At 51.7% G+C, this 23,238-nt stretch overlaps 1 protein-coding gene across 3 annotated transcripts in view; it reads right to left on the minus strand.

The window, feature by feature from the left end:
• Positions 1-533: 533 nt before the first annotated feature.
• Positions 534-23,238, minus strand: part of EPHB2 (EPH receptor B2) — a 184,861-nt gene continuing 162,156 nt past the window's right edge. The window contains exons 7-16 of one of the 3 annotated variants that reach the window (XM_077899205.1): positions 17,941-18,010; positions 15,675-15,783; positions 14,726-14,793; positions 8,000-8,122; positions 7,125-7,372; positions 5,955-6,170; positions 4,926-5,075; positions 3,863-4,056; positions 2,212-2,367; positions 534-1,733 (exon numbers count right to left, since the gene is read on the minus strand). In XM_077899205.1, coding sequence (XP_077755331.1) covers positions 1,625-1,733; positions 2,212-2,367; positions 3,863-4,056; positions 4,926-5,075; positions 5,955-6,170; positions 7,125-7,372; positions 8,000-8,122; positions 14,726-14,793; positions 15,675-15,783; positions 17,941-18,010 — 1,443 coding nt within the window. In that variant the 3' untranslated portion in view covers positions 534-1,624. Of the gene's footprint in view, positions 1,734-2,211; positions 2,368-3,862; positions 4,057-4,925; positions 5,076-5,954; positions 6,171-7,124; positions 7,373-7,999; positions 8,123-14,725; positions 14,794-15,674; positions 15,784-17,940; positions 18,104-23,238 lie in introns of all 3 variants that reach the window. The other 2 variants (XM_077899203.1, XM_077899204.1) reach the window with 2 other exon arrangements.

Consider the following 23,238-nt stretch of genomic DNA (forward strand, 5'->3'; position numbering starts at 1 on the left):
GGTCTTCCCCTCTGGCTAAGACCTTCAGACCTGGGCAAAGGTGGGGGGGGGAGTGGTGTGGGAGAGAACACACTTTCTCCTGAGTGGAGGAAAGAGCGCCTGCACATGTCTCTAAGGGTGACACTCCGGAGGGCTGGGATATCACAGTGAATGATCCGGGGCCCGGCTTAGGCTCCCAGAGGCGAAACTGGGTTCTGGCCATCTGAGGGCACTCAGGAACCTCGAAGGGGCCTATTTGCTTGGGAAGCACTGGACAGATTGGGGCAAGGGGGTGGAGAAGTGGACGAAGGTGTGTGGTCCTGCAGCCTTAGGGCCCGCTTCCTTCTCAATCTGGTGCTTTCAAAAGCAGTCCTGGGTGGGGGCTCCTCCACCCGGCCCCTCATCCTCCCAAACCTCACTCAGTCTCTGAAAGGCCCAGATGGCCCCGTGGCAGTTGGCTTTGGTGAGGCCTGGCAGCAGGGAGGGGGGGAATCTCTCTGCAGGGGGAGGAGGGAGGAGCGTCAATGAAGACCATATAAAAAAATCCAGAAATGTGCATATAAAATCTCGCCCTTGGTGTATTGCCTAAGTCAGTAAGCAGAAAGCACCTTCTTGGAGAAGGATCAAGTCCTCAAAAGGTAGGAAATGTCAAAGTGTCACTTCATTGTCATAAAAAAAAACCCGACAAACAAACCCCCCAAACCAAATCCACCCCTTGACCAAAATACCCCCAAGTCCACGAATTGCTGTAAACAAACCCAAATGCAGGAGCAATCCTCAGTGGCAGTCGTAGCTGATGGCGGACACCGCAGCGACAGGCCTCCGGGCAGGGGCTGCTGGGCACCGCGTGCGAGATAGGGACGCGGAGCTGCAGTCTTGGGGGGCGGTCATCCTCAGGAAGGCTGACCCTTCCAGTGTCCCCATGGTCTCCCTGACTGAGGAGGACAAAAGCCTCCTTTCAGCCCCATGAGCCGACAGGAGAAAGAAGTCTTTTTTTTCATCGGAGTTTCTAAAAGATTCTCCAAAGACAGATAAATTCTTCTGTGTGCCCAGTGGCAGCGGGAATGGATTATTTCCCCCGTGTGGTTCCTGTGGCGGCTGCCCATCCGCCCGCCTGCCCCGTCTGCCTGGCGTGTGGCTGTTGCCCGAGGCCTGGAAGAGCAGCCCAGGGACGGGAGAGAAGGGTGGCCCCCGTCTCTCCCTTCACATTGGTTTTCCTGAAAGTGTTTCTTGGCTCTGGCCAGGTCGCCTTCCCAGAGGGAGTTGGAGAGAAACTGCTTTTGGTCTCCGATTGGGACAAATCGCGTGGATCTCCCAAGCCCTTTTGTTTTGTTTTGTCTTGTTTCCCTAAGAACAATGATCGCTTTCCTTATGAGAATCCTCTTTAAAAAATATTCCTTGTATTTCCCGCCCCCTCCCAGGATCTGTTTTCTTTTGTCCCCGTTCCCTTTTTTCCATCATTTGAGTTGCACATATTCTTGGTGACGTCTCATGGCTGGAGCGCTGCTCGGTTCTTCCTGCTGCCCGTGGCCTCCTGGCAGGTGGCTGACCCTGCGGTGGACGTGGACGGAGAACCAGGGGGCCGGCATGTGGGGCGGTGGGGCGGGGGGGTCTGGAGGAAGAGGTGAGCCGAGGCAGGTGAACGTCAAACCTCCACAGACTGGATCTGGTTCATCTGTGCCCGCATCACCTGGATACTGTTCAGGATTTTTTTCTGGTGGCCAGCCAAGGTGACCCCAACCCGGAGAATGTCCCTTTGGGAGAGAAGCATGTGTGTTAGGGAAATGTGGAGAGCTGTCTGGACTTCTCCAGGGGGTTCCTGCTGAAGAGAGCAAGTGGGGGGGGGTGGTGAGGGGGTGGATTCCCGGTGTCAGAGTGACTAGTGGGGGAGTCAGGACACTCGGGTACACAGGTCTCCTTGGTTATAGGAAAGGGGAAGAGAACTTGCATTTATGAAGTACCGGTCACTTTACATCCCTTTGGTCTTCCTTACAACCTCCAGTTTACAGAAGAAAACTGGGTCTCGGGGAGGTTCTGATTTGCTCACAGTCACAGGCAGACCTGGGTGTTGATCTGAATGCGACTCCGAAGTTGGCCATCTGGCCCCTTGGTCCCACACATCCCTGCTGGGACACTATCTATTCCTCACCCTCTAGAGTCCCCTGCTTGGTGGGACAGGGGGTGGTGGGGAGCAGTATTGATAATGGTGGGTGGAGGCAGCCAGGCACTTACTCCATCATCATCTGTGATACGACATCGAAGGAGGTGAAGCCTGCGTTGGCGAAGCTCTCCTTGTACTGCCCCATCTTAATAGCCTCCAGCCACTCATCCACGGTGTTAAAGCTGGTGTAGTCGGGGATCGTGCGGTCCAGCAGCGGCAGGTTGATTCTGGGGGCGGGGGCGGGGGTGGACAACAGAGATAGTTAGGGCAGGTGCTGGGACAGGGGCGAGGGTAACCATGGGTGGGGGCACATCTGCAGGCTTTGTACCTGCCTGTGTGTATCCATCTGCAGGGTCAAAGGTGAGTGTAAATGTATGCATTTCTGTGTGAGAGTGGGGGTGAGTTTGCACCTATGTACATGAGCCCACATATGTGTGTGAGTATGTGAGAGCGAGTGTGTGTGCAGAACTCAACGCTGAGGCCACCTGGAAAGTCCAGGGATGGCTCTGAAGGGACTGCTGGGGGGCGGGACCACAGTAGTGAGGAGAGAGATCCTTCTTCAAGCCTCTGACTTTCAGGAGGAGGGAGTTTGGCCGGACTAAGTGTGTTCCTGTTCGCTGTTCCAACCTTCTCCAGCCTGGGTGTGCTGTAGGAAGCTGTGAGTTGCACCTCCAAAGTCTAGACAAGGCTGGCGGTGCTCATGGGAGCTGGCCAGGAGGGAAATGGCCCTCATGGGGCTCAAAGCTCAGAGTCAGGAGTGGCTGATGCAGGGTCATGGTGGGGAATGACAGGAGAGGCAAGTGCAAACTGTCGGCCACAAAAACTTGGCAGGTGAAGGACTTGAGTCCAAAGAGTCTTGGGACAAAGCCAGCCCTGGACCCGGAGGACACCTGGCTGGATGTCCCCCAGAAACTCTGCGTGATAGAGTTCCGGAGATAAAGAGTGTGCACGGCCAGAAGAGACGGGGGTCTGGGACAGCTACTCAAGTGAGGCAGTGGTGGTCTCAGCTCTGATGGGAGCATGCCCGGGGACCACTGGGAAAAGGCAAGCCTCAGGGTCACTGGAGCTAACACTTGTCCAGCGGAGCCAGTCTCTGTGATTTGGGGGATGATGACCAAGCATGGGCCTGTGTGTGTGGTCCGTATTTCTGGACGTGGGTGCTGTGGGTGCCAAGGGAGTGTAGGCTCGAGGGCCGGAGAATGGGTGTGTATCCATGTGTGTGGGAGCATAAGCATGAGCTTTTGTGCCTAATGGTGTATAGGATTGTATTTGTGTAAGCGTGTGTGCATGCAGGTGTGCGGCTGTACTGAGGAGGACGCAAATATAAGTTAGAGAGGGTCCAGGCTGGAGTGTGAAGGTAGCTAAGAAGGAAACCTGGTGACCAGTATATCTGTTTGCCAACCAAGACGTCTGGCAATTTTTCTTAAATGCTCTCCTCTCTGGCCATGCTTTAAAAAGTCCTTTCTTTACCACCACTACCATGTTCTTCTCCTCTTCTCTGTCCTGGGCTCCTCGTACCCCAAGGCAGGGCAAATGCCCAGTGAACTCTAGCGCTGGCCTTCCCTGAGCACAAGCTGCACTGCACAGCATCTGCCTGAAGCAGGGGGAGCCTGGGGTGGGTGGGGGTGTGCAGGGTGGATCTGGAGAGAGGAAGGGCTGGCTGGGGATGGGGTGGTGGGAGACGTACTGGGAGGAGGGGGCAGGGCCAGACCAGAGCCATACCCAGAGGAAAGGGGTGCCATGGCTTTGAGGCTGTTGGGGTTTCGGATCATCTTGTCCAGCGTGTTGACAATCTGGCCGAACTTGGGCCGGTGGTTGCGGTCCTTCTGCCAGCAGTCTAGCATGAGCTGGTGCAGGGCGCTTGGGCAATCCATGGGTGGCGGCAGCCGATAGTCCTGCTCTATGGCGTTAATTACCTGGGAACAACACGGGGCAGAGTGGCGTTGGGTGGGTACAACCTCATATGCGCCCCCACTCCGCCGCCCTCTGTAGCGCAGGACCCTCCAGTGGGCCACGTTTTCCTTCTCCTTTCTGAGGCTCCTCCTTGGCTTTGGTGGCCCTGAGGACTGCTCTCTCTGGCCCTTCACCCCAGGGTGACAATCATTGCCATTTATCGCTCCAGGTGAGAGATGTCTCCCAGGCCAGGCCCCACGGCATGGCTCACACTGCCCCCCCTGGACCCTCTGATCCGTCCTGCCACTCGGCCCACATTCACCTTCCTCAGCTGGACTTTGGTCCCCCCCCCTACTTAAGAAGCTCCTTCAAGTCCTCCCTCTTCTGTGGTGTTGCAAATCAAAATGCATAGGGTTGGCTTTCAAACACTTTGTTATTGAACCTTATCGACCTTTCTGATCATCTTTCCTCTCTACTGCTCCCCAGCAGGATCCCTCAGCATCCCGCCTTCGGGCCTTTGCACAGGCTATTCTTCGCATTCAAAGTCCTCATGTCTCCAAGTCCTACTGCTGTGGGTCCCACCTGTTCTATGAAGATTTCCTGACTGATCTTGCCTCAACACCTACAGGACTTGACACCTGTCCTCTCCGATTTAACATCTGATTGTAAAATTCCTGAAATAATCGTGTCATCTCCTCCCCTCCCTGCCCATTACATGGAAAACATCTCAGGGCAGATACGGTCTCATTCGGGGTTGGCCACAAGGTGAACGCATCTTGAAGATTTGCTGAATTGTGGATGTGTAGGCCTTTCCTACTCTTGACCTTTGGAGAGTCCAGGATCCTATGCAGACATTTGAATTGGGCTGGGCCTGGCCACCTTGGATACTTACGTCCTGGTTGGTCATGTCCCAGTAGGGTCGTTCCCCGTAGGACATCACCTCCCACATGACGATACCATAGCTCCACACATCACTGGCTGAGGTGAACTTCCGGTACTGGATGGCTTCTGGGGCCGTCCAGCGGATGGGGATCTTCCCACCCTGGGGAACAGAATGAGGAGGGTTAATGGGAGGGAGGCTGACCTGTCTGGCCTCTGCTCTCAACACTGCGCTTCACCCTATGCCCTGTGCTGTACTAATCACATGAAGTGCCACATTCTTTCTCAAACGCACCATGTTGCTTCAGGCCTCGGGAATTTGCACAGGCTGTTCCCCTCGCACAAAATGCCTTTTCTCACTCTGCCATCTGGAAACCTCTTCTCATCCTTTGAGTATCTCTGAAAACCTTTCCCTAAGTCCCAAAGAGTTGCTTGCTCTTTTTAATCTTACAACTGCGTCCCATATCTCCCCATCCAGGAGGTGCCTCCCATACAGAGCAGTCCTCAAATCAGTCGCCTGTGTGCTTGGCTCTTCTTGTATTTATCTCTGAGCTCTTCGGGCAGGAGCTGTGTGTTATTCCTTTCTGTTTAAAACTCTTCAGCAGGAGAGAGTCCTGAGCTTAGGCATCAAGGGCCTCCACGACCAGCCCTGCCTGCCTCTCCCACGTTATTGTCACCACCTTCCCTCTGATAGACTGTGTTCCAGTCACATCTTGCCTCAGGAACATGGCATCTGACAACCTTTCACTGGCCTTTCAGCCGTCGGCTCAGATGTCACCTCTTAGCAAGCCTTCCTCGGCCTCCCAAGACTGATGTCCTGACTTATAGCTCTGTTCCTCCATGTTTCTCTGCACATCTGTGTCCCCCGCCAGCCTGTGAGCTCCAAGGAGGCAGAAACTGTGGTTTCTGTCTCTATGTCCTTAGGGCCCAGCACCATGCTTGGCATGAGCAGTTTTCGGTGAAAACATATTTTAGGGATAGATGGACATCTACATCTTCTTGCCTGGCACCATGACCCCATCGTTCTCTGCCTTTATCTTACCAGGGCACTGGTGTAGGTGGGGTCCGAGGTATCATCCTCCAGAAAGCGTGAAAGCCCAAAGTCAGACACCTTGCAGACCAGGTTGCTGTTGACGAGGATGTTGCGAGCAGCTAGGTCACGGTGGACATAGTTCATGTCTGCCAGGTACTTCATGCCGGCCGCGATGCCCCGTAGCATGCCCACTAGCTGGATGACTGTGAACTGCCCGTCATTTTGCTTTGGGAGAAGTGGAGAAAACATAGTCAACAGAAGGGCATGAATCAGAGCTCTGAATCATCCACACAAAGGGAAACCAGAGCAGGACGCTGCCACCCTGGCCTGATGCTCCCTGTGGGAAGGATTCAGATGCTGGGGGTGGGGTGAGGGTGCTCAGAGAGGCCTGCGAGAGGCCAATTTCAGGGTGGAGGAAAGAACATGGGCTTCAGAGTAGACCTAGCTGGTCTGACTCTGGCTCTGCCCATTGCCCGCCGAGCAACCTTGGACAAGTGACATCTCTGTGTTAAATGGGGATAAGCTATACCCACCTCCCAGGGCTGTCTGGGTTAAATAAGAAGGTGCATGGAAGGTGCCTGGCACTTACTAGATGCTCAATAAATATTTGTTAAATGGCAACTGGTCTAGCAGCATGCTTCTGTGTTCTTTTGTCCAGCTGGTGGACCGTGATCTCCTGGTGGGGGGAGTCTAGAAACTTTCCTCTCTTGACTTTGTGCTCCAGATTCCTTTCCCCAGCCCATATAGCTTTGGAGAAATCCAAAATCTGGTGAAAACCTGGACCAGGGTTCCAGAAACCAGGTTCCAGTCCTGGCTTTCACCTTGACCCTCCAGGCAAACTCTGTCTTTGGGCCTCACTGTTCTCTTGTGCATAATGTGAAGGCTGGCTAAGAGCACAGGTGGTAATAGATTTCAGGTTGCACGCCAACTCTGATGGGCTGCTTGTGGTTTCCTAGATTGAAAAGGATTCTGAGATTGCTTCCTGGTTTAGTGGGGCAGACTTCTGGGATTGATTAGCAATGCCTGCCACGGGTAAGGGAAGAGCAAGAGGCAGCATGCAAGCCATTCCTGACTTAGATCTTTCCCCAAGACCCCATCAGGCTTTGGCACCATGAAGTTATGTCCACCACTCCTTTTCCACCCTATCTGTGGGCCCCTGGCCCTCCTGGGTTCCCCTACCCGGAGGAAGGAATCCAGAGAGCCGTTCTCCATGAACTCAGTGATGATCATCACAGGTGTGCTCTTTGTGACAACACCCTCCAGGTGGATGACGTTGGGATGGTCGAATTGGCCCATGATGGAGGCCTCGCTCAGGAAGTCCCGGCGCTGCTTCTCAGTATAGCCTGACTTGAGTGTCTTGATGGCTACAAAGATCTCTCTCTTGCCCGGCAGTTTTAGGTGGCCACTGCAAACCTCGCCAAACTCCCCTGGGACAAACACACACACACACACACACACACACACACACACACACACACACACCAAGAGAGGCAGGATGTCATTTGCTGGGTGGAAGTGCCACCTCCCACTGCTTGTAACCTCCACTCTTGGGTCCTGAAGGAAACTTTTTCTCCCCAGTGGTCAACACATCCTCTTAGACAAAGAACCCCTTTGTAGAAGGGGGAGCCCAAAAAAGTCCTAGCCACCACTAGGACGAAGAGTAAACTCTTCAGAGCTGTCCCACTGCATGTCCAGCTGGTATTTGGCTGACGGGGTGAGGCTCTAGGGGAGCCTAGGGAGAGGGAGAGAGGGATCTGGATGAGTTGCAGGGAGGACAGAGCACTAGACTGTGTCCAGAGAATGGGGTTCTAGAACTAGCCCAATCTCTGACATGATATGCAAGCTCCTTCCCAGCCCCGTGCCTCAGTTTCCTCATAGGTCGGTGAGGTGGTTTTATTGGATGACTTTTGAGGACTTTTCTACCTTGGGTGTTCTGAACATTCAGGCCTTGGAGGAGTCTCTGAAGTGCCTGCCCCCCATCCCACCCTCTGCCCCAAGGGTACTCCCCACTCATGGCTGAGGCCATGGAACCTGGGAGAGCATCAGCCACCTACCTGCTCCAATCACCTGCTCAATTTTGACACAGGAGATGTCAATTTCCTTGGCAAACTCCCGCACTGCCTCATTGGGGTCCTCATAGGTGAAAGGGTCGATGTAGATCTTCATGCCTGGGGTCACTGGGGGATAAGACCAGGCTTGGTCACATGCACAGACTCAAGATGTGGACAAATGGAAAGGCTAGAGCTAGTCCCTTGTGGAGGGAAATACAATCCCATGTGAACCCATAGAACTGGACAATCCTTTGCAGGTCACTTGACCTCTCTGGGCCTCGGTGAGCACTGGGCTGAGTAGAAAGGTGAGGAGATCACAGAGCTCAGCAGAGAGAACAAATAGGTCGTAGCTCTCGTTACAACTCTGATTCGTAATGTCTTCCTAAGGGAGCTAAGGGACTATCAGGATTGATAAGCAATGTCTGTTATGGGTATGGGCACAAAAGGATAGATTGTGTAGGGGAATCAGGGGGTGCAAAGTAAAGGGAGGGAGTAAAGGGAGAGGGAGTCAAGAAGGAAGAGAGATTTGGGATAAAAATACAGAAAGAGTAGGCAATAGCTCATGTTCTTGGGTGTCTGCTAAGGAGATCTCCCTGTCTTTGAGGGCCTAATTTAAGCATCCTCTCCCTTTAGGAAACTTCTTGGCTATCTCAGCTCTCTCAGGCAGGCCCCAGGGACTGGAGGGGCTGCCCACTCACCAGGGTCTGAGGACCCATGGCTTCTGGGTCCACTTCCCAGGTCTCCCATTAGCTAAGTCTTTAACCTTTCTAGATCTCAAATTCCCTGGTGATCAACGTGAGGCTGGACATGGAGCATATTAATTGGATTCTTGATTTGATTGTACATTTTTTATTTGATGTAGAAATTAAGGATGTAACTTGGATGCCAAAAACCTAATTCTGACCCTAGCACTGAGCCAGCAAAATACTTGGAAGGAAAGGATGATCTATCCCACATTCTCCCTCCCAGATAACTGGTCTTCTGCTGCCCAGGCCTCCTCCTTGCTTCCCCAGCTCCTTGCCCACATTGTCCCATTGCTCTAGGAGCCGTGACTTTGGAGGCAGTAGCTCTAGGAGTAGGGAGCTGGAGTCCCTGGGCCATAGGAAGGCTTGACTGGGGAGTGGGGCCATCAGCCCTACTTGCCTGTGTGGCCTTGGCCATGTTAGTTGACCACTCTCAGTTTCTGTTTCAGACATTCCGAGAACCTAAAGTCGGAACCTCTAACACATGAGTTGGCAAACTGGCCCACTGACCATTTTGTAAATAAAGTTTTATTAGAGCACAGCTGCCTGTATTCCTTTGCCTGTGGCTGCTTTCATGTTTCAGCAGCTGAGTTGAGTAGTTACAATAGAGATCATATGGCTATTGAAGCCTAAAATATTTACTCTCTGGTCCTTTTCAGAAAAGCAGCCAACTGCTGCTCTCATACATTAGGATTATTTTGGTCTAGCCCTTTATTTGATTAATTTATTATTAAAAAATATTTTATTTTTAATTAATCTCTACTCCCAACGTGGGGCTCGAACAAAGCTCTGCACACAACATGCACCCCATGTCTGTAGAGCCAAGCAGAATCCAGGTGACAGAGATAAAAGAAGAATGACTGCAGCTACCCCTGACTGTGTCCTTTGTGCACCACACTGGGCAGGCTGCACCCAACAACTCGTGGAGGAAGGGATCATTATTTTCATTTCATGCATGAGGGAGCTGCAGCTCAGAGAGGCTGAGCAATCTGCCCAAGGCCACACAGCTGGCAAATGGCACAGCCAGGACTTGAAGCCAGGCCTGTCGGACTTGAGCCAAGGACCAATACTCTTAATCATGCTCATGGCCTCCTGCATGCAGTGCAACCAGATCTGGTCCATGCCTCCTCCTCCTGGACTGTTCAGCCACGACTCCTTCCCAAGTCAGCACTCCTCAGAGCAGGGACATTAGCTCCTGGGAGATGCTCCTGTGGTTCTTGGTGACTGGCTTATAGCCTCCCTCCAACAGAATTGGAGGAAACCCTTTCAGTCAGGCCAGCTGCAGAGGGGCGACGGGAACAGGTCAGCTCAGGGAGCTAAGGAGAAGCAGAGCAGGAGCTCAATGCTGAGTTGGGCACTGCCAACCGATCAGATGCCACCTGCAAGCCTTGGCCGGGAGGGCTCTCTGCTGCTTGCAGGACTAAGGCGAGTGCCTTCACCTGGCATTCCACGTCTTCCATGTTGGGCCCCAACGACAGCTCCCTGCCCCTCTACATGCCAGCAAAAAGAATTATTCACCCAGACACACCTTAAAATTTCTTGCCTTTGTGCTTTTGTTCATGTGGTTCCCTCCACCTAGAATACCCTTCTCTTCCTTTTTGTGTCCAGATCAAATGCCACCTCCTCTCTGAAGCCTGCCTGGATCCTTCCAGTGGAGATCCATGCTTTCCCTTTAGGCTCCTGAAGCCCTGTCTCTGTCTGCACTCACTCCTATGGCCCTGACATCTGTATGGCTCTCCTGTCTTGTATTGAGTCTCCCAGATACGCATGCCCACAGCCTCCTGCCACCCCTTTCTGGAACACTCTACTGCCTGTAAGGGCTTGCTTCACACTCTCTCTCAGGGGGACAGAGGCTGTGTCTGTCTAGTTCACGCTAAATCCCAGAACCTGGCACATCGAGGATGCTCACAAGATGCTTGTTGAAAGAATAATAGCATTACCTATTGAAATGTCCTCTTTTTCTCTTTCTGCCTGTTTGGGGTCATGAATACTTTTGAGAATCTGACAGAAGCTATGAATCTGCTCCTTAAAAAAATTATTCACGTGTGTGTCACACTTCCAGACTCAGTATATAATTTTGGAATGTTCTCTGGCCCTTGAAGCTCTCAGGGTCTGTGAACCCCAAGTTAGGAGCCCTTGCTCTAGAATGTTTTCTCTGTAAGTATGTGGAGGTGGTATTCAGTAGGTGCTTAATGTCCATGCTTCTGTGACCTCACTATTAATAACACAATCTACTTACAGTTCATTGTCAATCTACCAGGTGCCAGGCCCTGGTCTAGGTACTTTATAGGTATCAGTGCGATTAGCCCTCCTGACAATGCTACCTGGTAAATGCTATCATTAGGCTGAGCCTTATGAAATTGTTAGTATTTGACTGTTTCTGACCTACAAAAATGGCAATATCATTTCGCCCAACCTAATATTACCCTCATTGTTTGGATGAGGACACTGTGGCATAAGAAAGCTTAGATGACCTGCTCCAGGGGACGTGGGCAGAGCTGATAAGTGGCAGACATGGGGTCTGAATCCAGGTCGTGTGGCTGTGAGTCTACACTTTTAACTGCCAAACTTTCAACTGGGTGTGTCCCCATCCTATTTCCTGGGATGGAAGGGGAGCTCCTTGCAGCTGAGACTCGCTCAAGGTCCAGCTCCCAGGATGGATATTTGCTGTCTGGAGGCTGGATAAGGATCTCTATAGTCAGAGTCTTCAGAAAATACTGGGCTGTTGTTTGGATGGCTTACCATTGTCAGGGCTACTACCTATTGTCCTGAACCCAAATGGGAAATTCAGGATGAAGGAGGGAAGAGGAATCAGATATTCAGACACCTGGTCTGAGTTCTGGATCTGCCAGTAATAACAGTCACAAATAAGCTGCTTTATGAGTTTGAATTGAGGATCAACCACGGTATTGATATAGCTGTGTGTCCTTGGGCAAGTTACTTAAGGTCTCTGTGCTTCAGTTTTTTCATATATATATAATATATATATAATCTCCATTGTGTGTGTGTGTGTGTGTGTGTATACACATAATGGAGATAATTAACAGCAGCCACCTCATAAGGGGACTGCAAGGATTAAGTAAGAATCTTTTTAAAGGGCTTAATATAATAGTTGGCGAATCAAAAACTGAATAATTGTTACCTGTTATAGAGAAGAGTTGGCTATTATTAAATATTATCAGGAAGCACTTTCATGTCCATTACATTAATTCATTTAATCCTCACAATTCTGTGAAAGAAGCCTCATTCTGGCTACTTCTCATGTAAAGATGCCAAGGTTCAGAGGGGTTCAACAACTCCCCCCAGGTCACATAGCTGGCCAGAAACCAGGTTGGTCCCTCTGGGCCACATCCAAGTACCATAGACCTTGGTCCTCACTCAGCACCTGCTGAGTGATGGGACAGGTGAGCTGGTGAGGGTGACTTCAAGCCAGTCACACACATCTCTGGGCCTCGGTTTCCTCCTCTGTCCTGGCCACACAGGGTACCACAGGGCTGGCAGTGGGACCAGAGGGCTGGTGGGTGGGGGACCAGAGGGCTGGCAGTGCTTTGAAAACAAAAAACAAAAAAACACCAAAGCCCTTTTTAGATGCAGGGAGTAGGAGCTTGACCTTGAGAACGTGTAGGTCCACGAACAAATCCTGGGCTCTATTTTAAAAATAAATCCCTGCTGGACGCCTGGGTGGCTCAGCAGTTGAGCATCTGCCTTTGGCTCAGGTTGTGATCCCCGAGTCCCGGGATCGAGTCCCACGTCGGGCTCCCTGCATGGAGCCTGCTTCTCCCTCTGCCTGTGTCTCTGCCTCTCTCTCTCTCTCTGTCTCTCATAATTAATAAATAAAATCTTAAAAAATAATAAATCCCTGCTGTCACTTATTTCCCTGTTCTCGATGGACAAGCTAAATAGTGATGCTCTCACATGGCTCCAGGTGGCAGAGTCCGTGAGCCCACCTTATCCCAGCTTAGTGAGGTGTGGACAGCACAGTGTGGCGAGGAGTGTGGACCTCAGCTCCGGCCCTGAGCTGCTGTGTGACCTCTCTGGGCCTCGGTTCCCTCATCCTCAAAGTTGACAAGTATAAGGATTGAATGAACCAATGCGTGTAAAGCATGAAAACAATTCTGGGCATACAGAACACCCTCAATCCACCTGGCTCAATCTACAACCACGATTTCGCTACTTGGGGAAGAGGAGGGGGGCGGCACGTAATTTGTGATTTTTACTTTTGACATACTGGTGATTTTTAATTAACAAGTGATTTTTAATTTCCATGTAAAGTGTTTCACCTCTTTCTCAGGAGCCTTCCATCGCTTTTATGCTTAGAATATCAGTTAAATAGTTGCCTAAATTGTCTTCTGGAAATTTTAATGGTTTCATTATTTTTTTTTTTTACATTTATGTCTTCCCTGGATTGTTCTGACAGCCACCTCACAGGTCTCCCTGCTGTCCTGCCTGGCACTCTCCAGCCCCTTCACTCCATTTTCCACATAGTGGCCAGAGAAGTTCTGTAAAAACTGGAACTCAGAGCCTTTCAGTCTTTGGTTCAGATCCTTCTAGAGGTTCTCTGTCTCACTTGGAAAGAAAAACCAAGGCCCCTGGCTGATAGGGATCTGCATGCTGTGACCCCTCATACCTGCCCCTCCTGCCTCCTGAATCTGCTCTCTAGTCACACTAGCCTCTGGCTGTTCCTGAAAAGCCTCAGGGCCTTTGCACTGGCTGTCCCTTCTATGAGGGAGGCTGTTCCCTCAGATCTGTCCATGCAACTCCCTCCCCCAGCTCATTTGTCTTTGCTCAACTGAAACCCTCTCAGTGAGGCCAACCCCAGCTGCCCTACCTGAACAGACAGCCCTGACCCTGTAATTCTCAACCTATCACCCCATTCTACTTTGCCTTTTACTGCAGTGCTTTCATCTTCTAGCTCGCCAGATGCTTTTCTCATTTACTACCTGTATTTCTTTTGTCCCTCCCAATAGAATAGAAGTTCTGCAAGGGTGAGGATATGTAGTTTGTTTACCTGTGTATCCCCAGCTACCTAAAACAGTGCCTGGCGTACACAGCAGGTCACAAAGACCGTGTGACAAGTGAAGGGCTAGGCCGATGGCCTCTCTTACCCAGTGGCATCCAAGAAGTCCTAGGATATCCCACGGAGGACAGCTTGAGAAGCCATATCGGACCCATGTGGAATTTGTTTGCTGAGTGAGTGGATGTGAGGGTGAAGGTTGCCCAGCCACCCCCTACCCGCCCTCCGCCCTGCCTGCCCCATGTCGGTCTGCGAGGGTAAAATCGAGAGGAATCTATGCTCTGCTTTGGTCTCTGCTGGGACCCTTGAGAGAGGACATCTGCTCTGGGTGTGTGGCACAGGTGTCTCAGCCGTAGTCTGAGATAGGATGGGACAGTGGGGGAAACAGAGGCACTGGGTGGGGGGGAGTGGCTACCAGAGGAGTCACCAGGGAGGAGTGACAGGGCCTGCCACCTCCCGGGCTAGAGCCTGGAGTCCTCACCATCTCATTCAACTCATGGATTTATTGTGTGAATACGTATCTAGTGTCCGCTAAGTGCTGGGCAGCATGCTGGTGTTCGGGGGAAAGGGTGAGAGCCAGACACACTTTCAGGCCTTCAGGTGCTCCCACTATAATGTTGGGGAGACAAGGAAACGGCCCCCACCATGCAGCCTGGTAAGGGGGTGCTGTGCAAGCATAGATGGGGCCCTAAAGCCAGGTTGGGGTGGGGTGCTCAGAGCGGTCTGTATACGCTGTGCTTGACGGAGAGGGAGAGTCACACAGGTAAAGAGAGGGCTGGGGATGCTCCAGGCAGAGGGGACGGCAGGTGCAGAGGCCAAGAGGGGAGAGGGAGCTTGGCCTACTCAGGGAACAGCCTGACATTCACTCTGGCTTCAGCAAGGTGAGGGGTAGTAAGAGGGAGGATGGAGAGGTCGCCGGGGAACTGACAAGAGAGAGGTCCATGGATGCCGGCCCTGCTGGGGGGTACATACTGTGGCCACTGGTGTAGTGCTGCAGCTTGTCCGTGTACTCCGAGTCAGCACGCTCAAACCCCCGTCTTCTGGAACAAGAGCAAAGGGCTGGAGCCACCTGGAAGCCCCCGGGGAGCTGGGAGCCACAGTAGGTGATAGGGAGAGGGAGGGCAGGCCCTCAAAACCACACCCCTGCCAGAGGGCTCCCTGTCTGCCCCTGGCCTAGCAGCCTGACCTTTCCTAGCCACCTGCCCCCCAATCCTTCCCCACCTCTCCCACCTCAAATCCAGGCTCCCCATTGCCCCATCCTCTCTCTGGTCAAGCCCCTTTCAAAGTCATCTCCCATGGCCCCAGAAAGCCCAGGGGCTTCTGTCCATCTGACTTTATGGCCCAGTGTGTTCTAAAGTGGGGATCTAAGGAAGAAGAGAGTCTCTGCATTATGCCCAGCAGAAGTCAGGGAACAGGTCCCACCTCCTGTCTCCTGTGCCAGCCACTTGGGATGCCCCTTCCCCCACTTTCTCCTATCCACATTCTCTGTTTCTCCTGCCACCAAAGCCAGGGAGGCTTATCTGAGCTCATCAACCTCCCCTCGGACCCTCCACTTGTAGCCCTAGTCATGCAGGGGCCTCAACTAGTGCAGAGAGTGGGGCGATCTGGACTTCCTTTCCATCATCCCTTTAGTCCCTGCATCCTGCTGACTGTTCTGAGACATTCCTTCATGCGGAAGTATTAGTGTCTCTAAGGGCCACCTCCATGAAGAGCGGACTTGTCAAGGCAGCCCTAATCCAAAGGGATGGACTGTAGCTGATGGTGACCATTTAGGCAGGGGGGAGAGTATCCAGGCTTGCTTGCCTGGGCCTCTCTCTGGTCTGGGGTATGATGGGAATATCTTTTGGGGCTCACAGACTGTTCAGGAATGGTTGAAGAGACGGAGAGCCAGGCCTGGACGGGGCTGGGGATACCCACCCACCTGTTACACACGATGGCAATGACGACCACAGCAATGAGGAAGACCAGGCCAGCCGCCGAGGAGCCGATGATGAGTGGCAGCTTCTCCTGGATGCTTGTCTGGTACTCAGCTGGGGCAGAAAGCACATGGAGTGTTGTCAGTCTGGCTCTGGGAGTCCTAATGCACCACCCCCCAACCGCCGGGTCTCGGGATCCCCAGAGACTCTGCTCCTGCTCCTGAGAGAGCACTGGAGAACTAGCTGGTACTCACTCATGGGTAACCTTGGACAAGTCCATGGACTGCTCCAACCCTTAGTTTCTCATCTATAAAATGGGCATAATACCTTAATGTTGACATGAAAATCAACAATAATAAGAAGCTGACATACAGAGAGGCAGTTTTTACCACGGACTCTGAGGCCAGCTCCCCGAGTTTGAGTCCTGACAGTGCCACTTCCTGTCCGTGATCTCTGGCAAAGTGCCTTACGTCTCTGTGGCTTAGTTTCCTTATCCGTAAAGTGGGGACAATAGTCTCCATCTCATAGGGTTGATGTGTAAAGCACTTAGAAGGACATGTGGCAGGAGAGTAATCACTCCGGAAATATGACCTATTATTGTTACTGAGTGTTTTATTTTTTGGTCACTGTGCTAAGTTTGTTATGGATCTTGTTTGATTCTCAGAATAATCCTATGATTCAGTGCCCATGACTCCCCCTCTCCCCATTTACAGATGAGGGCACGGAGGCTTAGCAATGCCATGACTTGCTTGCGGTCACACAGTTAGAAAGTGGCTAACGCCAGCATTTCAACCCAGGTCCGTGTATGGGCTTAAATGAAATAATGCATAAAATGCACTCATCATTGGTCTGGCTTTTGGAAACCACTCAGCACATTTTCAATGCCATCATGCCATCAACAGCATCATTGTTTTTAATTTTATTATTATTACTTCTCATTTGCTTCCATGACCAGACAAGAGCTTGTTGAAGTCAGGGACCGGGTAAGTGCTGGGTCCTTAGCACCATCATGCATTTGCCGAGGTAATAAAGAAGGATCTTGGGACAGTCCCTCAGGCCCCAGGTTAATGAAACCCATTCAACATGCAAGAGGGCCGAGAAGGGTGAAAATGCTGGCCACAAGGAGGTGGGGTTTTACAGAGGAGGTGCTGTTAGCACCCTGGAAGGATGGGGGAGCCATTAGGGAGGAGTATTGTGATAAGACAAGATTCATGGGTCTAGGAGCCTCTGGGATGTTCTGCAAGGCAAAGACCAAGGTCATGACCAGAGATTAAAGCAGGTCTAGAGGGGACGCCATAGTCTGGTCATAATTAAAGCTGCCCTGGAGCTTGGCAGGTTGGTGAAAGGGCTGCCAGACTCACAGCAATAACTATGACCTTTAACTACACTTGGTGAGTGCTAACTATGTGTGCGACCTAGTGCCAACCCTGGGCCAGGCTATATGCGTTTAGCCCCCATCTTTACACAATTTGGATAAAGATGATGATGATAATGAGGTAGTCATCATCCCCATTTATAGATGAGAAAACTGAGACTCAGAGCTGCTCAGGGCCACACAGTTAGGGCTGAATCAGCACTGTAATTTCCATCAGAGCCCATACTCTTAACTCTGTTGGTCTTCAAAGATTATTAGAGCAGGAAGGGCACTTAGAGACCATGTGGTCCCAGACTGGGAGACACACAGCATGTGGGCTGCAGCCTCCCACTCTCGCCCAGGGCAGACGTCACTAATCCACGCCAGCGCTTCTTCCTGTTGAACTTCAGCATTCTTCTCAAGCCAACTGCAAGTCAATGCAGTAGTGAACAGACAAAATAGGTGTGCGCCCAAAGATTGAATATGATGCTTTCATTTTGTAGATGAGAAAAATTTGGACCATGGAAGGGAAGTGACTTGCTCAGGGTCTCTCTGCAAGTTAGGGCCGAGCTCCTGACAGTCCTGCGACATGATGGTGACAGAGGAGTCCACGTGCTTTCCAGCCACAGAAACAGTGCCTCTCTGTACGGCCTGTTCCTGCCCACCAGGGAGGGTTGACATCTACAAGAGGGGGAGCCTTTTCTTTTCTTTCTTTCTTTTTTTTAAAATTGGAGTTCAATTTGCCAACATATAGCATAACACCCAGTGCTCATCCCATCAAGTGCCCCCCTCAGTGCCCGTCACCCAGTCACCCCCACCCTCCGGGCGCCTTTTCTAATTTGTACCAAGGCACTTTGGAGGAATGGTGGCCCTTAAGTTTATTCTGTTTGTGGAGTCAGTGCCCTCCTCTTGCTCACCTTCTGTCATGGTCTGGAAGTACATCTTGCCGCTGTAGCGCCCGTAGCCCGCCACGGTGCGTGCCCGCACCTGGAAGACATAGATGGCGCCGGCTTTGAGGCCCTGCACAGTGACCGTGTTGGTGGGGCTTTTTATGGCTGTGGCGTTGTACTCACTGAGCTCCTGCCAAGGAACAGAGAAGACTGTTAGCAAGGCTGTTGCCCACAGAGGGCCCAGAGCCCACTCCTGCCACTTGGGGTGGGTTAGGCCACTGGATAACCATCTGTGGTTCTCAATTCTTCACTCCCTCCCTGTAAGAGAATTACACACCCATACTTTTTGCATGTGACTTCCCAGTACTTCCCACAAAAGAAGACAGAGTATATTTCTCTGCCTGGTGAGATGCCGAATTTGTCCATGTGGCTTGCTTTGGTCCTTGGAACACTCTAGAGGACATGATGCAAGTGGAGGCTTTAATGTGCTTGTGGAGTTGGCTTGGCCTCTTGTGCTCCTGCCTCTGGCCATCATGGGGCTGAACCTGGGGAACAGCTGGTTCCAGAATGAGAAATGTGTAGGGAAGACCTTGACCTAACTCCTAGGCTGAAATAGGGCCACTTCAGTTGACCCACAGACTCTAGCCAATGAGCAAGAAAAATAGGCACTTGGAAGCCACCGTATTCTGGAGACTGTTTATTTTGCAGCAGCATCCTCAGTGATAGCTGACTAACGCACAGATGCTGAGTGGCCATCGTGTGCACACCCTGAGGTCTGGGCTGTGAGTTCTTGGAGACAGCCAAGAAGAAGGCCTACCTTACCCACTCCTGCATCCTCATCCCTGCTCCATGCCTTGATACGTTGTGTGGAAGGGCCCCCCGTTCAGCTATAGCACACTTGAGAGAGGCAAGAATTAAGGCCCAGATGGGGAAAATGCTGCTCAAGTTCATGTATTAGCTGGTGGCTTCCTTGGGACTCAAAACCAGGCACCTACAGGGACCTACCTCTAATGCCCAAGGCTTGAGTACCCAGGAACTAATGTTCCCTGCAGAGAGCTGCAGAATGCGACTTATGACCGGAGTACTGCCCAGGGTGACCCAAGGAGTACGGGACAAGATGGGAACGGAGATGCAGTTGAACTGGATGCAGGTGCCTGCCAGTCTAGATGAAGCCTGTTCCGGCATCTGTCAGCTACCCCACAAACCTTCTCCAAACACCCTCTGTGCACTAGGCCCTGGGGACTCCAAGGGACGAAGGCACGGGCGCTGGATTCAGAGAGCTCAGTTCAGAAAAACAAACAGTGTGGAGACTTCAACCCCTCAGAGAAGCTGATGAAAGCTAAGAACGTTTGTGCAGAAACAGGCACACCTGATGGTACATGCCAGTCACGTGCATGCGCGGTCCACAGAGCCTTTGAAAACTCTCTTGAGACAATTAAATTCAGTGCGTGCAATGTCATTACGGGCGTCGTAGCATAGAGGTTAACATCACAAACTGGAGCCAGACTTTCTGGGTTCAAGTCCGGACTCTCCTACTTATTACCTCTGTGACCTTGGGCAGGTTTCCTTTCCTTTTCCTTCTTCTTCTTCTTCTTTTTTTTTTTTTTTAAAGATTTTATTTATTTATTCATGGGAGACACACAGAGAGAGGCAGAGACACAGGAAGAGGGAGAAGCAGGCTCCCTGCCGGGAGCCCGATTGGGACTCGATCCCAGAACCCCAGGATCATGAACTGAGCCGAAGGCAGACGCTCAACCACTGAGTCACCCAGGTTCCCCCTTGGGCTGGTTTCTTGACTTCTCTTTGCCTCCTTTTCATCATCTGTAAAATGGGGATCATAGTCCCTACCACCTCAAGGGTTTGTTGGGAGGGGAAAATGAACTAATATGAAAAAAGCGCTGATACCAGTAGGATATGCACAGTGTGCTGGGGGCACGTGACCTCGCCGGTAGGAAGGGGCCATCCAGTGAAGTCAAGCAAAGCTCTCTGCAGAGTGGTGTGATGCAATGGGGTTTTGAAGAACAAACCGAAGTCACCCGGGTCAAAAAGGGCATGCTTGGTAAGGAGCACCAGGTGCAAAGGCAAGGAGGTGAGAAAGAACATGGGATATGGGGGGCTGACCCATGAGGGCCTCCTCCCCCCCCGACCCCTCACATCTCCCAGGGGGCAGCAGCACAAAGAAAGTCTCTTTTCCTGAGCGAGCCAGCTCATCTGTCCCCTCCTCCAGGTAGCCAGCTTGACTTCTTAGCCAGAAGTGCCTCCCCTCCTCTGAGCCCCAGAGCACATGCTGTGGATGCCCTAGGAGGGTTTCTTCCATGTTCCCTCATCCTGGGCACAGGATGATCCCACAGCCTTGACTGTTAACTCCTGAAGGAAGCGGCTGGGTTTTGCTCCCCTGTACCAAGCACAGAGGTGTGCACACGGAGACCTGCCCTGATTCCCACAGGGTAAAGGCTGTACTCCTTAGCTTGGCATTCCAGACCCTTCCTGACTTGTCCTTTGCCAGTCTTGCCTGTCACATCCCCAGGTCCTCCAAATGCTTCCCCTTCCTTTCTTGGTAGGGCTGCCAGACTTCGCAAATAAAAATACAGGATGCTCAGTTAAATCTGAATTTCAGATAAACAACGAATACTTTTTTTTGTATAAGTTTTCCCCATGCAATATTTAAACCATAATTATACTAAAAATTATTTAAAAAATTTAAATGTAACTGGTGTCCTATATTTTATTTGGCAACCCTACCTTCCCCGGACACTCTGAGGCTTTACAAGTTGCTGCTTCCCCTATCTGAAATACCCTTTCTCCATCTGCCTGGCAGTTCCTTATTCATCAAGACTCAGAACAAGTACCACTTTTGCTGGGGAGACTTCTCAGATGTCCCAGGAAGAGTTGCAGGTTCATTGTCTCCTCTCCCATCTGTTGTTCTGATATGCATGTGTGTTCTCCGAGGACTGTGGGTTTCCCGAGGGCAGAGACCTTGTCTCATTCACCTCGGGGACCCCCAGGATCAGCACACAGTGGTGCTCACTAACTACTGCCACTAACAAATGAAGGAACGTTGTAGACAAATTAAAAAATAATAATAATACGGGACGCCTGGGTGGCTCAGCAGTTTAGCGCTTGCCTTCCTTCCAGGGCGTGATCCTGGAGTCCCAGGGATCAAGTCCCGCGTCGGGCTCCCCGCATGGAGCCTACTTCTCCCTCTGCCTAGGTCTCTGCCTCTCTCTCTCTGTCTCTCATGAATAAATAAATAAAATCTTAAAAATAATAATAATAAAATAAATCCACGAACGTGGGTTGCAGTGCCAAGATTGTCCACTAGGTGCCCCCAGGCAACATGGAATCTGCTCTGGTTGATTCCACTTACAGAGGGTGGAAGTTTTCAGTTCCTGATTATAGGATGGAGATGGGGGTAACCGCCAGGGGCATAGGTGCCTCAGGAGAATGAGGAATCACTTCTCTAAAACAGGGAACAGGACAGAGCGGGGGATTGGAAGCAGCTGGATGGCTCAGTGGTTGAGTGTCTGCCTTTGGCTCAGGTTGGGGTCCTGGGATCGAGTCCCGCATTGGGCTCCCCGCAGGGAGCCTGCTTCTCCCTCTGCCTGTGTCTCTGCCTCTCAATGTGTGTCTCTCATGAATAAATACAATAAAATCTTTTTTTTTTTTTTTTTTTTTAAAGGAAGTCATGTCAATGCCCATTCTTCCCCTAACCTGCACTGGGACCTTGGGAAACACCCTTCTCTCTCCTGGGCCCCTGTTTTCTACTCCAGAAAAGGAACAGTTAAATGCCAGCCTCTCACAGTTGTCGTGATCAGGTAATGTCTGGCACAAAGGGGCTGCTCTAGAGTCATCAGTTCCCCTCCTTTTTCTCCCGTGGCTGGAGTACTTTTATCTGAATAAGGACTAAGCATCGACAGGTCAGGGAAAGAAATTTAGTGTGAAATCCACTAGTCCTGGGGCGCCTGGGTGACTCGGTCAGTTAAGCATCGGGCTCTTGATTTTGGCTCAGGTGGTGGTCTCAGGGTCGTGAGGTCAAGCCCCACATCAGATTCTGCTGGAGATTCTCTCTCCCTCTGCCCCTCCCACCTCCCCCACTTCATGCGCCCTCTCTAAATAAATAAATAAATGCAAAAGTAAATAAAATCTTTTTTTTTTTTTAAAAGGAAAAAATCCACTAGTCCTTGGTTTGGATCCTTTTCCCAGAGACCAATGAGCCAGTGAGGCACTGGGTGCATTTCTTAAGCCCTATGCGCCTCGATCTTCTCATCTGTAAAGTGGGATAACACCACCATATGCCACATAGAGTGAGTGTGGAGATTCAATAGGAAAAAAATAGGTATGGCTTTTAGCATAGTCTCCAGGACACATAAGGACTTAATAAATACTGGTTATCGCCGTCATTGTTATCAACACCGTGACAGGGTAAGCCTTGACCGACATTCATGAAGTGGATGAGTGAGTATAAAAGGGAATGAGGGAGAGAACGACGCTCTCCACGTCCGCACTGGACAACCGTCCACACTGCTCCACGTGCCCAGGACAACAACAACCTACGCAGCCCGGACTTTTGCAGCTCATCTCCCACGCCCCCAGCCCTCCTTCCCCTCCACTCTGCCAAGAAGAAATTCCTGTTGCATAAACACAAATCGATGAGGCCTACAGGGGCCCATCTGCCATAGGTGGCCCCACGAATAAATCTTCTCCTGGAGCGCTGGGGGAGCCAAAGGGAGCACGAACCTGCGTGCTTTGGGGCAGCTGCCAAAGGAGGCCACCTCCCCCAGGACGCTGGAGCCGATGGAAAGAGCCAGCGTGGGTCTGGCCAACACCATTCGTCAGCGGCATCCAGAAGCCTTCCAGCAAAGTGGTTTTTAGCTCCGGGCTCCGGGCAGGCTGGGAAATCCCCAGTGGAGCTGGGGAAAGGCCAAGCGGAGAGCTCGCTCCAAAAAGAGCCCTTTCTAAAGAAGGAAAGGAGGAGTGGGAAAGACAGTGGGGGCAGGGCCCACTTGGGACTGCAGGGCTGGCTGCCTAACTTCCCCACCTGGGAGGATGTGCAGCGTCCATTAAAGAAATCCATGGCAGGCCCCGGGAGGGTTCCGAGGTGTTGGGGAAGAGCCCGTGTCAGAAATCCAGCTCGCGTTCTGGCCGTCCCTCCCCGATGGGTCGGCCAGGCTGACCTGGAAGCCTGAGAGGTCGGGGACTGAGACTGCCCTGACCCCTGCACTGGCGTCTCCTCCGACCCTTGCCATCAACTCCTTTTTCTTTCTCCCCTTAGGTCTGCCGTCCTCCTGATTCAGTCCATCCGTGTCCCTTTTATCTCTGCACATC

The sequence above is a fragment of the Canis aureus genome, chromosome 5 (genome assembly GCF_053574225.1).
Source record: "Canis aureus isolate CA01 chromosome 5, VMU_Caureus_v.1.0, whole genome shotgun sequence".
Lineage (NCBI taxonomy): Eukaryota > Metazoa > Chordata > Mammalia > Carnivora > Canidae > Canis > Canis aureus.